Source organism: Artemia sp. Qi Xiang Cuo, chromosome 21 (genome assembly GCF_049724085.1).
Source record: "Artemia sp. Qi Xiang Cuo chromosome 21, ASM4972408v1, whole genome shotgun sequence".
In the NCBI taxonomy this organism is placed as follows: domain Eukaryota; kingdom Metazoa; phylum Arthropoda; class Branchiopoda; order Anostraca; family Artemiidae; genus Artemia; species Artemia sp. Qi Xiang Cuo.
Genome location: NC_142814.1, coordinates 31,163,422 through 31,182,604, shown reverse-complemented (window position 1 = coordinate 31,182,604; position 19,183 = coordinate 31,163,422). Strand labels below are relative to the sequence as shown.

General features: G+C 35.9%; 1 protein-coding gene and 1 pseudogene across 1 annotated transcript in view; one reads left to right on the top strand and one right to left on the bottom strand.

Moving 5' to 3' along the window:
- Positions 1–19,183, top strand: part of LOC148939448 (ATP-dependent 6-phosphofructokinase-like) — a 255,175-nt gene that overhangs the window by 174,086 nt on the left and 61,906 nt on the right. Inside the window, exon 9 of the mRNA XM_089107083.1 lies at positions 4,858–5,084. Within this exon, the coding sequence (XP_088963209.1) occupies positions 4,858–5,084 (227 nt within the window). The remainder of the gene's footprint in view (positions 1–4,857; positions 5,085–19,183) is intronic.
- LOC148939449 (uncharacterized) lies at positions 7,891–8,853 on the bottom strand (annotated as a pseudogene).

Below are 19,183 nucleotides of genomic sequence, written 5' to 3'. Positions count from 1 at the left end.
AAACAGTCTTCAATAATGTTACAACTTACAATTGTCTTGTAAGAATAATTCATCAGTTTTTAAACCATGAACAAATGCGTGCCAACCGCATCACATCTACAAATATACTATTATATGTAACCATATAACCAATCTACCCAAGTAGTCTCCATGTACGTCTCCAAGTAATTTAATGGAACTGGACATCAAATGAATAACTCTAAAACATGTATATCGCCGTAAGCCCATCTCTGTTTTTGGTATGTACATAATTGATTTTAGTTTTTATTATGAATAAACTTGCAACTTTTAAAAATCTGATCGAAATCATTATGGGACATATTGATGTTTAAGAATCAAAAATAAAAGAATCAAAAATTTTAAAGAATTAAAAACCAATAAAGAAAAAATTAATTTGAGTCTACAGAATAGTCTAGAATACAAGACTTGGAACTATGAAAACAGTATAGAAATCCTATAAATCCAATTCTACACTTCAGCTCAGTTATAATACCCAAACAGAATGGCTCATGTATTGTAAGTTCATTTCTAAACTTAGCCTACCTAGACAAAAAACTTGTCGTCAAACTAGGCAAGCCTATAACTTAGCCTGTCTGAAATAATACCAATATTCTTCATCCAATTAGAAATCTATGCTTTTAGTTCAATTAAAAGTTTCCTTAAATTACCGTTTTTGCTCCATTTTAAGTCAGTTTTTTTTTTCGTTGATGCTGAGTAATCATCCTTTACAAATGGCTCTGTACTACTACCTTTATTATTCGCATTTAAATTTAATAGCGCATAAGAAAGGGGAATCGGTGACATCAAAATATTTTTTGCCTTGTTTTTAATTACAGGAAAAAGCAGGAGTGAATTGCATCAAACGGGTACCATAGGAGGATGGGTGGCACTAAGATTTTCCTTGTCCTGATTTTCCTTCATAAGATTTCGCGATTTTTATCATTAATATTTGTATCAACTTTTTGGTGGTGCTAAGATCTCAAGCAGGAGTTAAAATCCATCTAATAATCATGGTCTTCATTGCTAATAAACAGTTTATTTGATAATTGGTGCTGTGAACCAGGATTGTTAATGAAAGTTAACATTAATGAATGAACAGTGCGAATTAGCTGCCTATTCCAGTGAATGCTATTTTTGTGGCAAAAATATATTTTAATTCCATCAAAACCACTTCCGAATATTATAAATTATGATAATTGAACATTCGTTCTTTATTATACGGTTAAGGGGTCTGTCTACTTCCTTCTGCTAAAATTAGTTAAATACTGTACAAAAACAACGTTGCTTACCATTCTTTATAATTTTATGGGTGTTCGTGTGGCTGAACCACTGCTTAACTGAACCACAAGCAACAGAATCCCTGTAACTGAACCACGGTGTAACTGAACCACCGTGTAACTGAACCACCGTGCAACTGAACTCCTGTATAACTGAACCCCCTGTGCAACTGAACCCTCGTGTAACTGAACAACCAGGCAACTAAACCCCATTTGACTAAACTCTCGTGCAACTACAACTCCGTGCAGCTCGGCCCCATTTAACTGAACCCCCGTGTAACTGAACCCCCATGCAACTGGACCACCGTACAACTGAACCACCGTGTAACTGAACCACCGTGTAACTGAACCACCATGAAACTGAACTACCGTGCAACACAACACCTTGTAACTGAACCCTTGGGTAACTGAACCATCGTCCCACTCAACCACTGAACTCACTTCTTCAATATTCTACAAATATGAGGCAATATCATTTGGTAAAGCACAAGTTATAATTTTTACATGTTCAACCTTGTTGGAATTGTTGGTTTCTTAAAATAATTATGCCACCGTGTAACCACTTAAAAAGAAAGATCACTGTAAATTAGCCCGTAAATCAGCGCTGTAGATGAGCCTGTCAAGATCAGTCATAAAAAAGCGTGTTAAAATATTTGACCTTTGTGAATCTAGATAACGAATTTTGATCAGATGTCTTTGAAGAGATTGCAGCTAAAAAGAATATGGTAGGGGGACTGGTTACACTCCAGCTTTTTTTTTTCAATATCCCTTCAACATAACCAGAAAATTTAAACTTCATTCCCTCAGGTCGATAACCTCAGATGTTCTCGACATATTGCAAATACGTCGTCTTGTAAAATTGGATGTACAAAGTACCTCTTGATTTAGTTGAGAATGCTCCTAAACATTTTCCGACCGATGTGGCGGCTGATACCATCAGCCATTGTAGATATTGTCGGTATTTCCTTTTCACAACCAATAAAGGAAATAACATCTTTTGATTGTGTTTGGTATTCTTCTTTACATTTCCCTAAGGTTTGCTCCATGCTTCTTTTTTTTATTTATAGGATCAAACCCGCCCTCTTTTCTTGAAAAAACACCTTGTATATTAGTAATAGGCAACTTGTATAATTTACAGCCCTTGTACCAGGGGCTAGAGGGCTAGGGGTTGTGAACCCTGGAGGCATAGTTATTTAACCTTTGATCTGTTTTAAATAAAATGGTCATCCTAAATTATCGATCGGATGTATTTGGGGAAAAAAGAGGGTGGGGGTGGAAGCCCTTCGATCACTTTTAACTCTTAAAAAGTGCAGTGGAACTTTTGATTTCCAAACAAATGAGCCCCCGCCCCTCCTTGTTCATACAAAAATCTTTTTCATAAAAACCTTATGTGATAACAGTGAATAACTAGCTTCATTTATAGCCCTTGCTCCAGGAGCTGCTGGTGGGGCTGTTAACACCAGAGGCATGGTTATTTGACCTTTAGACTATTTTGAAAATTTTTTTTTTTTAATTTTGATCGGATGCATTTGGGGGGAAAATAGCGGTTAAGATTAAGAGGCTGGTTGTCCTCTGATTACCTATGATTCTTCAAAATTGAACTTGAAATTTCAATTTCAAATTGAATAAGCCCTCTCCAAAGTTTGTACGACCATCCCTTCTATAAAATCCTTGAATTTTAACAAAAAGTAACTTGCAATATCCTACAGCCCTTGCCCCAAGGACTATGTTTTTTTTTTGTTTATCACGTTTATTAATCGCATCTTATTGTTCGATTGGAAATTGAAAGTTTTAGTGCCTTTTTAACTGTCGAAAGTGGTTGAAGGGCAACCAGCCCCCCTCCCCGGAAAAACACCTCCTGTGGAAAATCTCCCCCTGAAAAATACCTCTTGCAGTTGGTTGGTATCCAATCACTTTCAACTTATAAAAAAAGACTAGAACTACCTGGCTAATTTCTAATTATAACTAATTTCTACCTCCATCCTCCTCTGGTCTCTCCCCTAGAGCTAATTCTGTATTAATCCGAAGGCGCAATGAGATTTAAGATGTTTTGGCATTAAAGTGTACCCTTTGAGGTATCTCCCTCTCTCCTCAGCTACAAAACAATCAGAGAAGCCCATTTCTGAGTGGATTATACGAGGGGGGGGAGAGAGTTTCTGGAGGATTTTCCATGAGAAAAATACTTTCGCACAGAGGAGGGGGGGGGGCAAGACTTACATAAATTCCTCTTTTCAACTTTCCTTAGCACTTCTTAGCTAAACTAACAGAACCCAAATAAAATATTCCAATTTGGAAAACCATATTTTCCGCAGACATAAAAAAGGAGAAATAAATCTGGCTTTAAGAGTTGTCAACGTCTAATTTTCTTTGTTTTTGTGACAACAAAACAGAGCTTTTTTATTAATCCTATTGATTATCATCCACATCACGACTTTAAAAAGCGAGGAAAACCCGCAAGGTTGAACATGTACAAAGTCGAACTTATGTTTTACCCAATGTAAGTACGGTGGTTGAGTTGCACGAGAGTTCAGTTATACAAGGGTTCAGTTGCACGGTGGTTAAGTTGCACGGGGAACCAGTTGCACGGTGGTTCAGTTGCACGGTGGTTCAGTTGCACGGGGGTTCAGTTGCACGGGGGCTCAGTTACACGGGGGTTTAGTTAAATGGTGTTGATTTATACGGAAATTGAGTTGCACGAGAGCTCAGTTAAACGGGGTTCAGTTGCATGAGGGTTCCGTCAAACGACGGTGCATTTACACGGGGGTTCACTTGCACGGTGGTTCAGCTGCATGGTGCTTCAGCTGCATGGTGGTTGAGTTGTACAGTGGTTCAGTTACAGTGGCTCAGTTGCTAGGAGTTTAGTTGCACGGTTGATCAGTTGCAATGGAACTAATTTTATGATTTTTGTTTATTTTTCTAATAAAATCTAATGACAGTCTTATATAGTATGACTTTAAAAAGCAAACAATTCCAACAAGGTTGAACATGTACAAAGTAGAACTTATGTTTTACCCAATGTAAGTACGGTGGTTGAGTTGCACGAGAGTTCAGTTATACAAGGGTTCAGTTGAACGGTGGTTTAGTTGCATGGTGGTTCAGTTGCATGGTGGTTCAGTTGCACGGGGGTCCAGTTGCACGATGGTTCAGTTACACGGTCGTTCAGTGGCAAGGGGGTTCAGTTGCACGGGGGTTCAGTTAAACGTGGGTTTAGTTAAATGAAGTTGATTTACACGGAACTTTAGTTGCACGAGGGCTCAGTTAAATGGGGTTCAGCTGCATGAGGGTTCAGTCACAAGACGGTTCAGTTACATGGGGGCTCAGTTGCACGGGGGTTCACTTGCACGGTGGTTCAGTTGCATGGTGCTTCAGCTGTAGGGTGGTTGAGTTGTACGGTGGTTCAGTTACAGTGGCTCAGTTGCTTGGGGTTTAGTTGCACGGTAGATCAGTTGCAATGGAACTAATTTTATGATTTTTGTTAATTTTTCAAGTTGTACGGTGGTGCCAGCCATATAGCTGGGCAATATGGGATATTTGATTCCCATGAGCTTTAGTATGTACAAATATAATTAAACCTTTCTAGATATGTGACGGAATCCGTCAGTCGGCTCAAGGTACGAAGCGTCGTGTGTTCATTGTTGAAACAATGGGGGGTTACTGTGGTTACTTGGCAACCATGGCAGGACTCGCCGGAGGTGCTGACCAAGCCTATATCTTTGAAGAAACTTTTGGGGCGAAAGACCTTCTAGATGACATTGAGTATATGATCAGCAAAATGAATGATGGTGTTCAACGTGGACTTTTTTTGAGGTGAGATTTAATTCTAGCCTTAATATCTAAACTAGTATAGATGTCTAAAGAAGATGTATAACAATCGTTCCTACCACTTAATTTAGATTAGACAGTAAAATATGAACTAAGGGTAAAATATAACAGTGACCGTAATCAGTAATAATATTTCGGTCACTGCATATGTGACCGAAATATCTGGTATTTTTGTGAATTTCTATCACTGTTTGTGAAACACTGTCTACTAAAAGGATTTTATCCCTATTTGAACTTTTATTTATTGAGCTATTAGCTTATGTTCTTTCGGTAGCATGATGATGCTTTTTAGACTGAGAGATGCTTTAGACAAAGTTTTAGGACAAGAACAGGGTGGTTTTAGGAAGGGTAGAGGGTTTGTCAACCAAATTTTCATTCTTAGGTTAATAATTGAGAAATGCCTGAGTCATCAAACACCTTTAGTCCTCAGTTTTATAGATTATGAACAGGTGTTCGATTTAGCTGATAGGAGAGCTGTCGCAAAAGTTTTATCCTTATATGGTATTTATACGGGACGTGATCGTCACTTACTAGGCTGCAAGTTACTGCTGCAGCCCGGATTGCAAACTACCGCTGCAACCCGGAAAACTATATAGATCCCTTATGGAATGATACCACGAACTGTTTGATTTCATATTAAAAGGTTTACTGTGCCTGGCTATGGCAGTTGGCTCGAGTTTGATTCCCGGAATGTGAAATTTTTACTTATGATGATTTCTTTAGAAATATACTTAAAATAGTCATATATACGAAGCAATGTACATAGTAAAGACATATAAAGTTTCAATATATTATATTCTTTCTCCAATAGGCACTTCCATTGGAAGGGGCGCTCGTGTAAACTTCGAACGAGGCTTGTTCGATTGGAAGTTGTAATTTTTAGTGCACTGTTTGGAATCAAAAGTGATTGGTCGGCAACTAGCCCCCTTCCTCAAGCCCTATTTTCTCAAAATGTATCCAATCAAAATTTTGAGACGGCCATTTTGTTTGAAATAGTCAAAAGGCCAAAACAAGATGCAAAACCACTCTAACGTACTTCACTGGTTTATTTTGAATTGGAATCGGGTTTCTGAATGTTTTTACAAGTGGGGATACCCCCATTCCAAACATATCTAACCGGTTCCTGTTTGTCATTGAACTTATTGGTTTTTTAGAACATTTTTTTTTGCCAAGAGTCTCCAGTCCCGGATTATTGCAATCTGCCATGCCACAATACGTCCATACCACCTGGATTTTTAATTGCTCCACCTCGTTTTCCGGGAAACCAATAGAGGAGATTTTTTTCTTTTTCTTACGAAATCTTTGACCACTATAAGATTTGAACCTGCATCGCAAACATAAATAGCTGAGACACTAACCGAGATAGTTGTCAAACTGCTGTTATAGAATTGTTCTAACTAATCCATTTCAAAGGTTTTGCATATTTTCGCAAAGAATTATGCAAATCCTTTCTCGTGATTAGAGAACCCTCTCAAGTTTCTATTTAACTAAAATCGGTCATATAGGTGAAATATGGTACATGGTCTGTCATCAAATTGGAACACTATGTTGTATGGCTTCATACTAATCCTAAGAATATTGCTCTCCTCAATTATCCAGAAAGTACATGTTTGGTTACCATGGAAACTAAGTCTTTTAAAAGTAAAAAAAAACGAGAATAGTTTTTTTTTTGTATTTCAAGCAAAGGCGCCTGAAATCTTCATTGTCCAAATATTACTTGAGATATATTTTTAAGAATAGAATGCCGTTTGAGGTATGAAGGTACATTTTTTCTAAAAATATTCTAACAAAAGTAATAAAATTGAATATATTTTAAGCAAATGCATCTGAAATGTTCATGGTCAACAAGTTATTTGAGATGTATGTGTTAAGTATAGACTGCTGTTTTGAAACTTTTCCGAAAGGTACATTTTACTAAAACTGTTCTAACATTAGTATTAAAAACGGATATATTTTAAGAAAATACGTCTGAAATATTCAAGGAACACAAGTTACATGAGATATATTTTTTAAGCATAGGACGCTGTTATGAGGCATGAAGGTGCATTTTTTCTCAAAATGTTCAAATAGTAGCAATAAAAATGTGATATTTCTTAAGCAAATGAATCTGAAATGATCAAATTCCACTTACATTTAGGCAATATTAAAAAAGAACTTTAAAAATCTAGACATGAACACAGTTAATGAGCCTCTCAGATAAAATTAAGTGAAAGAACCGGAAGTAATTATTTTGTTCTTACTAAATATGTTAATCCGAATTTTAATGATTTATTATTTCTGCTGATGAAGATTGTCGTATATGTCAAAATATCCAGACTTTTATATTTGTTTTCACTGTCTTATAATTGGACCTATCCCATTTGAACGTTTAGTTGTTCGTCATGGAAAGTCACACTGACTGAGAGATGGTGTAGACAAAGTAATAAGAGAAGAACAGTGCGGTTTTAGAAACGGTAGTTGATGTGTTGACCAAATTTTTACTCTTAGGTTAATAATTGGTCAGGGACTGAGTTATCAAACACCCTTGGTCCCCAGTCTTAGAGATTATGAGCAAGTGTTTTATTCTGTTGGTAGAAGAGCTTTAGCGAAGATCTTATCCTTGCATAGTATATTAGAAAAAAAAGTGACTAATATTTCCCATGTAACATTATTTAAAAGGTTGTAATTTTCATTCAGATTCATCTGAATTTACTTTGTAATTATTAGAAGAGGTATTGAGAATAAAAATAAATTTGATGCCGCTAAGAAATTACGACATTAGTAAATTAATATTTTTTTTATCCAAGTGGCTCTACTTGAATGGCTTCTCACCAGTGTGGATCTTCCCATGTTTGATAAGACTACTACTTTGAGAAAAGCTCTTGTCACTTGTATGGCTTTTCACCGGTGTGGGTTCTCATATGTGTGGCAAGAGTATTCTTGTGACTGAAACTTTGCTTGCATACTTCACAATTGAATGGCTTTTCACCGGTGTGGGTTCTCATATGTATGGCAAGAGTATTTTTGTGACTAAAACTTTGCTTGCATACTTCACAATTGAATGGCTTTTCACCGGTGTGGGTTCTCATATGTATGACAAGAGAATTCTTGCGACTAAAACTTTGCTTGCATACTTCACAATTGAATGGCCTTTCACCGGTGTGGGTTCTCATATGTGTGGCAAGAGTATTCTTGTGACTGAAACTTTGCTGTGGCTAAAACTTTGCTTGCATACTTCACAATTGAATGGCTTTTTGCCGGTGTGTGTTCTCATATGTATGGAAAGATTACTCTTGTTATTAAAACTGCGCATGCATACGTCCCACTTGAATGGCTTCTCACCAATCTGGATCCTCACATGTTTGATAAGATTACTATTTTGAGAAAAGCTCTTGTTACATGTATTGCACTTGAATAGCTTTTCGTCGGTGTGTGTTCTCATATGTATGGAAAGATTACTCTTATTATTAAAACTGCGCTTGCATACGTCACACTTGAATGGCTTCTCATCGGTGTGGGTTCTCATATGTATGGAAAGATTTCTCTTGGGATTAAGACTGCGTTTGCATACGTCACACTTGAATGGCTTTTCACCGTGTGTTCTCATATGTACGGAAAGATTACTCTTATTATTAAAACTGCGCTTGCATACGTCACACTTGAATGGCTCCTCACCAGTGTGGATCCTCACATGTTGAATGAGATGACTATTGTGCAAAAAGCTCTTATTACATGTATTGCACTTGTATGGTTTTTCAATGGCGTGGGTTGTCATGTCTATGGCAAGAGTATTCTTAAGATTATTGCATATAGATCGTTTCTCGTCAATTTGAAAAGATATTTCAATCTTCTGATTTGCCGCGTCCTCCTCTTTTTGTCAGGTAGTTTCTTCTTCTGGTTAGTCAGCTTCTTTGTGTCTGGATTTTCATCAAAAATGTCTACTGGTGAGATATTTGTATTAGATAGCTCAGTTACAGTACAGTCCGTTAGAAACCGATTGGACGGATTGGCTCCATTTGCAAAAATGATCGCATGATCACAGTCTTGTTCATTCAGTGAATTCATCTTTGAGGGTTCAAACCTGTAAGCTTAATCACGTATCGAGCTGTTTTTATCCAATGAAAAACAAACTAATTTTCAAATGTCAGGTATTTTTCTAATTTGAATTAAAACATTAAAATTATTGCTCAGGTACCATAAATAATTTTGCAGTTTACATAATAACTTTAGCGATTCTGAACTGAACTTAAAACTTTGTTCATCTTTTTTTCTCATGCCTTTAAAAAACATTGTGTGTACCTTAAAAAAATTGTTAATAATGTTTCTGGAATATGAAATGAAAATGGTATACGTATGCTGCTTGGGATTTTTTTCTTTCAGAATAACAACATTTGTAGACGTGTTATTTTTTAATTTAAAACGCTTTTTAAACATTTGGTAACGATGGGTTGCGGTTCACCTTTTACTAGGTTGCAGCTAGAGGTGCAACCATGATTATCTGAGGGATTGCACCGAGTCCGAAGAAATCTTTGGGAATTAGTGATCAAACTTGGAGTAAATTATTATTAATTATATTTATAAATTATGGAGGACAAATTATTCTTCGAAGAACAAATTCTTGTAGAAACTTGTAGAGTAAAAAATGAAAGAAAAAAAATATTATATTTAAAATCTTTTAAATTAAAGAATACCGAGGAAAGTATCTAAACCGACCAACAAAAAATTTCCTTCAAAACACAGCATTACAGATAAAGATATAGATAGCATTATGAAATATAATTTTTGGTTTTGTTTACTATGGACTACGGACCGCAGTCCAAAATATAAATGTTTTTACTTTTATAGCTTTAATAAATCAAGTAATATTAACATTTTTATTACTAAATATCAGTACATGTATATTAAACTGACAATGCTTATTCATCTGTATTTTTTTCAGTAAAGTGCAAATTATGTTCTGGCCTTGAGAAGGCATAGGGGTTTTGAGCCCAACTTATGTTAATTTCTACTCGTTTTGAGTTTGACTCGGTTATTTATTGTAATTTCTGTTCGTTTTGGGTTTCATTTAATATCGATGCTGATCTGCGGTAGTTTCACGCTTGGTAGATTATTTGATTTTATTTTTGCTCATTTTTTGTTTAATGGAGTTCTTTACTTTTCTTTGAAAAACTTATTTTGTGGAAAAAGTTTTTTTAATTAATTTCTGTTTGTTTTATATTGACATAGTCTTTTCAGGGAAAAAAAATAATACTTTAAATCTTTTCGTTTTTTAAGACTTTATAGTTTGGCCTGCTATTTGTATGCTGGAGAAAAAAATTTCAGCAATTTTTAACAAAATACACCCTTTTAAAAATCTGGACACAAATATTAGTGTTTAATTTCGTTTAATACCTCCTCTAGTTGACCTGAAATGGAAAACTTGATAGCATTCGCAAAAAAAATCTGCTTACTTTCTTTGATAGCTTGGATACAATTACGCTATTTTGACTGGGCTCAATTTTAAGAGCAGAAGTAGCCCCGAAAGTTTGAACATAATACCCTCAGTCGCTCTTGGGATATTGCTGAGATGCCTTATTGCAAATTAGCATTAACACAGTGCATTTTGATTTAATCTTAAGGCAACATTAGTAGAGAGGGAGGTGCTACTCCGATCGCTCACCCCTGCTGCCACCTACAACTTTTTTTAACACCAAATATGGGCATAGCCTCCCACGCGAACCACGTGGTTTATGGTTTTTGTCAGTGAGAATTTGAAAAACAGGAATTTTATCACATTTATGTCTGTTTTCTTGGATGGTTATGTGTGTTGGTCGATTTATTTGATGTTTTTCATGGATGGATATGGATGATTTATGGTTTTTGTCAGTGAGAATGAAAAAACAGTATTTTTCTCACCTGAAAAACAGGAATTTTCTCACATTTATGGATGTTTTCATGGATGGTTATGTGTGTTGGTCAATTTATTTGATGTTTTTCATGGATGGTTATGGATGATTTATGGTTTTTGTCAGTGAGAATGAAAAAACAGGAACTTTCTCACATTTATGTTTGTTTTTATGGTTTTTGTCAGTGAGAATGGAAAAACAGGAACTTTCTCACATTTATGTCTGTTTGTTGTCAGTGAGAATGGAAAAACAGGAACTTTGTCACTTTAATGGATTATTGAGTCTAATGGGAGCAGGTCAATGACACTTCCTTCTTGTTGTTGCTCGAGGCAAGTGTTATGAGTTTCCAGAAATTTGGAACACCTGTGCTGTCGACCTCAATTCCCCTATCGTGAATCAATAATTCCCCTTAGAAACAACAAATTAATTCCCTTTTCTTGACAGATCAATCAACCAATGACATCATCTGTCAGACTTTAAAATTTTCGCCTAGAAACGATTCTCCAGGAATAGATCCAAGTCATTAATGTCTTTGCCTCGGAAACAACTCTACTGGTCGAACTCCAAAAGATATTAATAACCAAACGCCATGGAAACAATTCTCCAAGAAACATCTTAGTGATGAATTGTTTTAGCGCGGGAATCAGGTCTCTTAGTAATTTGAAATGCGTCAGCGCAGAGATGCCAAAAACAAAAGGAACACGCTGAAATTACGTTTAGGGATTATTTGGGCGAAACCGTTTTAGACAGGTTATGGAATTATTTCGGCGAAACAGTTAGAGACATTTTAAAAGATGATTTAAAAGATGATTTTAGAAGAGGATTTGAGGGTGAAACTCTGTGGTCGTTATAATACATAAGCTGTATTTGAACAGTGTCGTGAGGTCCCCTACCCAAAACCCAAAGCGTTCCGATCCCCCAAGCCCTACTCCGAAGGAAGCCCCCGGACAGCCAAGGTTGTCTGGATTCCCAAAGGGCTCCCTGCGCCCCAAAGGCTCCTGAGCCTCCATTTTAAAACTTTTTAAGGCTTTATTATATCTTTTCAGAACAAATTATTATTTTAGGGAATTATTTCGGCGAAACAGTTAGAGACATTTTAAAAGATGATTTAAAAGATGATTTTAGAAGAGAATTTAAGGGTGAAACTCTGTGGTCGTTATAATACACAAGTTGTATTTTAACAGTGTCGTGAGGTCCCCTACCCCAACCCCAAAGGGTTCCTACCACCCTACCCCAACCCCAAAGGGTTCCAATCCCCCTACCCCAACCCCGAAGGAAGCCCCCGGTACTCAAAGGTCCCCCAAGCTCCCAAAAGGGCCCCCGGATCCCCTAACACCCTCCCCGGGCCCCCAAAGGCCCTCCCCCGGTCCTCAAAGGTCCGCGAGGCTCCCAAAGGGCTCCCGGACCCCCAAAGGCCCTCCCCGGGCCCCCAAAGGCCCTCCCCCAGCCCCCAAAGGACCACCCAGCCCTCAAGAGCCCTCCGGATTCCCAAACGACCTCCCTGGGTCCCCAAAGAGCCCCATCCCCATTTTATTAATACTTTTTTTGTGCATTTGAGACACAGAAGGGTCCCCACATTTCAAAGGGCTTTATTATATTTTTTCAGAACAAGTTTTTTTCTTAATGTCCTTCATAAATCAATTTTACAACTTGAAGTAGTTATCTTTTCCCCCACAACTTTACTATAAGGCTTTTTGAATTACCCAATATCATGCAATACTTTTCAAAGGCATTTCAGAACATGTTTTTTTCTTAAGATCCTTCCTAAACCCATTTTACATGTTGAAGTACTTATCTTTTCCCCCCAACTTTACTTTACGACTCTTTTGCACACCCAAACATCAAGCAATACTTTCCAAAAGGCTTTATTATATCTTTTCAGTACAAGTTCTTTTCTTAATAACCTTCTTAAACCAATTTTACAAATTCTAAATTTTTCCTTAGTAGAAGAAAAAGCTATATCATAGTTGCGAATATTTTCTCGGAAGATAAGTAGTTCTATTTCAATTTTAAATTTTATCAATGAAATTAAGAAAAGTTAAAGTTCTCTTCTGAATTTTCTCAATGAAAAAGAAATTAGTTATTAATCAATTCTATTTTTTCCAAATAATATAAATAATTTTCACTTCGGATAAAATTTTTCTCAAAGAGAAGAAAAAAATTTTAAATAATGTTCCTAATGTGTCACGGAAGATAGAAAAGTTCAAGTTCTCTTCTGAATTTTACCAAAGAACACACTCCAACTGTAATTTCTCCAGAGAAAATAAAAATCTTCCACTTCAGTTTTAAGTTCACCAAAGACATAAAGAAATTTAAAGTTCTATTCTAAATTTTTCCGTAGTAGATAGAAAAAGCTATAGCATACTTGTGAATATTTTTCCAGAAGATAAAAAGTTCTACTTCAATTTTTAATTTTCTCAACGAAGTGAAGAAAAGTTCAACTTCTATTCTGAATTTTTTCAATGAAAAAGAAATTAGTTATTGATCATTTCCATTTTTCCAAATAATCTAAATATTTTCCAACTTCAAAATGTGCAAACACAAAAAAACTTAAACACACACACACACACACAAACTTACACACACACACAGACACACACACACAAACTTACACACACACACACACACACACACAAAAACTTACAAAGACACACACACAAACTGACACGCACACAAAAACATACACACGCACACAAAAACTTACACACACACACAAAAAACTTACACAAAAAAACTTACACACACACAAAAACTTACACACACAAAAACTTACACACGCAAAAAAAAACTTGCACACACACACACAAAAATTTACACACACAAAAACTTACACAGACAAAAAAACTTACACACACAAAAAATTACACACACACACAAACTTACACCCAAACACAAAAACTTACACACACACACACACACAAAAAAACTCACACACACAAAAAATATTACACACACAAAAAATTTTACACACACACACAAAAACTTACACACACACACAAAAACTAACACACACACTCAAAAACTAACACACACACACAAATACTTACACACACACACACAAAAAAACTCACACATTCAAACAAAAACTTACACACACAAAAACTTACACACACACACAGAAAATGACACACACACAAAAAAACGTACACCCACACACAAAAACTTACACACACATAAAAACTTACACACACACAAAAACTTACACCCACACACAAAAACTTACACACACACAAAAACTAACACACACACGCCAAAACTTACACACACACAAAAACTTAAACACACATATAAAAAATTACACACGCACACAAAAAATTACACACACACAAAAAAAATCACAAACACAAACAAAAAACTTACACACACACACACACACACACACACACAAAAACTTACACAGACACAAAAACTTACACACACACAAACACAAAAACTTACACACACACACACAAATTTACACACACACACACAATTAGACAAAAATTACGATATTTATGCACAGTTTCAACTAACTACGGCTAAGTATCTTAAAAGTCGAGGTATTTTTCTTGCGAGAACACAAAAAATCATTAAGTGGTATTAATGAAAATGATGATAATCAACTGAAAACCGTCAACGAGAACACCGATTAACCATCACAAAGTGTCACAATGCCGTCAGTGTGTCGACATCCCTCGGAAAATAGGGGGGTAATGATCAACTGCGAAGATATTTAGCCTACAGAAAAAAATTGCTCATTGTTCCTTTAATAGCCACGCAATTAGACTAAAAATTATTATATTTATGCAGAGTTTCAACTAACTACGGCTAAGTATGTTAAAAGCGAGCCATTTTCTTGCGAGAAAACAAAAATCAGTACACACACACACAAAAACTTACACACGCACACAAAAACTTACACACACAAAAACTTACACACACACACAAAAACTTACACACACACACAAAAACTTACACCCACAATTACAATTACGATATTTATGCACAGTTTCAACTAACTACGGCTAAGTATCTTAAAAGGCGAGGTATTTTTCTTGCGAGAACACAAAAAATCATTAAGTGGTATTAATGAAAATGATGATAATCAACTGAAAACCGTCAACGAGAACACCGATTAACCATCACAAAGTGTCACAATGCCGTCAGTGTGTCGACACCCCTCGGAAAATAGGGGGGTAATGGTCAACTGCGAATATATTTAGCCTACAGAAAAAAATTGCTCATTGTTCCTTTAGTAGCCACCCAATTAGACTAAAAATTATGATATTTATGCACAGTTTCAACTAACTACGGCTAAGTATGTTAAAGGCGAGCCATTTTCTTGCGAGAACACAAAAATCAGAACACACACACACAAAAACTTACACACGCACACAAAAACTTGCACACACAAAAACTTACACACACACACAAAAACTTACACACACACACAAAAACTTACACCCACACACAAAAACTTACACACACACGAAAACTAACACACACACAAAAAATTACACAAACACACAAGAAAAATTACACACACACAAAAAATTACACACACACTCAAAAAATAACACACACACAAAAACTTACACACACACACCAAAACATACACACACACACACACAAAATAAAAAACACACAAAAACTAACACACACACACACAAAAACTTACACACACACACACACACAAAAAAACTTACACACACTAAAACACATACACACACAAAAACTTACGCACACACGCACGCACCCAAAAACACAAATACACACACACACACACACAAATATACACACACAGACAATTAGACAAAAATTAATATATTTATTAACAGTTTAAAATAACTACGGCTCAGTCTTTTAAGAGGCGAGGTATTTTTCTTGCGAGAACACAAAAAAATCATTAAGTGGTATTAATGAAAATGATGATAATCCACCGAAAACCGTCAACGTGAACACCGATTAACCATCACCAAAGTGTCACAATGCCGTCAGTGTGTCAACACCCCTCGGAAAATAGGGGGGTAATGGTCAACTGCGAAGATATTTAGCCTACAGAAAAAATTGCTCATTGTTCCTTTAGTAGCCACGCAATTAGACTAAAAATTATTATATTTATGCACAGTTTCAATTAACTACGGCTAAGTATGTTAAAGGCGAGCCATTTTCAAGCGATTACACCAAAATCAGAACACACACACACAAAAACTTACACACACACACAAAAACTAAAACACACACAAAAACTAAAAAACACACAAAAACTTACACACACACAAAAACTTACACACACACACACACAAAAACTTACCCACACACACACAAACTTCCCCACACACACAAAAACTCACATACACACAGACAAAAAACTTACACACACAAAAAATTGCACACACACAAAAACTTACACACACACACAAAATTACACACACACAAAAATTTACACACACACACACACACAATTAGACAAAAATTACGATATTTATGCACAGTTTCAACTAACTACGGCTAAGTATCTTAAAAGGCGAGGTATTTTTCTTGCGAGAACACAAAAAATCATTAAGTGGTATTAATGAAAATGATGATAATCAACCAAAAACCGTCAAAGAGAACACCGATTAACCATACACCAAAGTGTCACAATGCCGTCAGTGTGTCAACACCCCTCTGAAAATAGGGGGTAAAAGTCAATTGTGAAGATATTTAGCCTAAGAAACTAGAATATGACATTACAACCCTTCGCTAATAACTAGTAAAAACCAAGAACTCAAACGCAGATGAACTACTGTTCGCTATTTACTACATTGCAACTACTGTTGCAACATGATAACATGATAATCATTTCTAATTTTAACAATTCCTTGCATACATCCTTCAAACATAATAAACTCAGCCTTGGAGAGATTTGAGATTGAACACTAAATTAAACAAATTAAAGAATTCACATTTTAGAGTTAAAAAGTGCGCACAGAAAAAAAAGCAAATATAATAGTCGTTTAAAATCCACCCCCCCCCAACCAAACTCAAAAATTTCTGGGGGAACGTATTTTCAAGGTTTTCTTCTAAGTGAACGATCTTACCTTTTCAGGAGTGAGGAGTCGTTCACATTGGATTGGGAATAAAAGTCAAACTTATGCGCAAAGAGCGAGAAGTTTTAGTTTTGCTTCTTACTTCCAACTGAAAACTTATTTTTAATTTGATGTTTTACCATTTTTTCAAATCATGCCATAAATATCCGTTTGAATAGACCCTCACTTATCAGTTTAACACGATTCGAGTACCGGTTCGATTCGAACAGCAAACATTCTTTCTAATCTTTAGACTTTTCAAGCATAATAAACTTGATTACGATACGTAATTTGTAGGACCGGTGGTCTTTTCCTTCAAAAACTTTCTCGTACAGCTAACCGTTGATGTGAAACTATAAAACTAATTCATTTTAAATATTTGCAATTGGAATAAAAAGCAAATTTTGTGTGGACTTACTAGCTACCACAAACACAGATGGGCTGAATTAACATTTTAGAGAAAAAAAGTGCACAAAAAAAAACCGAATATAATAGAAATTTAAAATCCCCCCCTCCCCAACCTAAAAACTTAAAGGGGGGGGGGGCATATTTTAAATTTAGTTTTTATATTTTGTTTAGAAAACGCATCGAAAAGCCATATCAAGAGCTAAATTTGTGAGTTTTTTTTCACTGACAATTCCTTTTTTTTGTCAAGCCTTAACCTCCCTAATTGAAAGATATGAATTATAATCAAGAAACACAGTTCCTCATATTTTACATATTTTTGGATGGAAAACACACTGAAAATACATATTATTTGAACTTACATCAAATGTTGGAGGGTATACATTTGAGGAACCTTCCATTATTTTCTATCTTGTTCTATATTTCAGCCTATACTGACTTTTAAACCTTTCAAAACCCTGAAATATACTAACCTAACGGTTATTTATTTACGAAATCGTGCAAACTGATGATTTAAGAACAATAGTTACCTTTCTATATATCACTTAACACTCACTGGAATTGCCACTTATCACTCACGGAGAAAGGATTCAAAACAATACTTCTTACATCACATAGTCTAATTGCGTCAAACGAGACATCTTCAATGCAGATTAATTAATTGTTACGCCCGATTTTGTTTTGGACATAGGAAAGCGTAGATGGGAGTGAGAATTTCTGTAAAACTATCAAAGATTGATCAACTCTGTGATTTCACAGTTCTTGTGTAATCAGAAAGAAAAAAGAAGAATAATTGATAAAAGATATTTTGAAATATGTCCCAAAATCAGAGCTATTACAACTTAAATGACGCGAGGGGGGGGATCAGGTTTAAGAATATCCTGGATATGTCATTTTTATATTATCTAAGTACTCACAGAAGGAGTCATCACAGGAACTTTGAAAAGGGCTCATTTGATTGGTAATTAAAGTGGCTAGCACCCAATTCACAGGAGGGGGCGTGAAAACTATGGTTTTTAACTTTGATATGCAAGACTAGAAAGAAAAGTTCTTAGGTGTGGGGCTGCCCCCGCCTCAACCCTCGCTCTTGAAATTCCCCCCCCAACTCAACTTTTCCAGAGGATTTCAAAATCCCCCCTCCAAACTCAAAAATTTCTAGGAACGTATTTTCATCATATTTAAATATTTACCCACGTACGCATCACTTAGGTTAGATTAGATTAGGTGAGAGACAGGCAAAAAGTTAGGTGTATGGTTAGGTTAGGTTAGATTATGTTAGGTTAGGTTATGTTAGGTTAGGTTAATTTAGGTTAGACTAGGTTAGCCTACGTACGCGCTTGTACGTAGGCTAACCTAGTCTAACCAAAATTAACCTAACCTAACATAATCAAACCTAACCTAACCATACACCTAACTTTTTGCCTGTCTCTCACCTAATCTAATCTAACCTAAGTGATGCGTACGTGGGTAAATATTTAAATATGATGAAAATACGTTCCTAGAAATTTTTGAGTTTGGAGGGGAGATTTTGAAATCCTCTGGAAAAGTTGAGTTGGGGGGGAAATTTCAAGAGCGAGGGTTGAGGGGGGGGCAGCCCCACACCTAAGAACTTTTCTTTCTAGTCTTGCATATCAAAGTTTAAAACCATAGTTTTCACGTCCACTCCTGTGAATTGGGGCCTAGCCACTTCAATTACCAATCAAATGAACCCTGTTCAAAGTTTCTACGATGACTCCTTTTGTGAGTACTTAGATAATATAAAAAT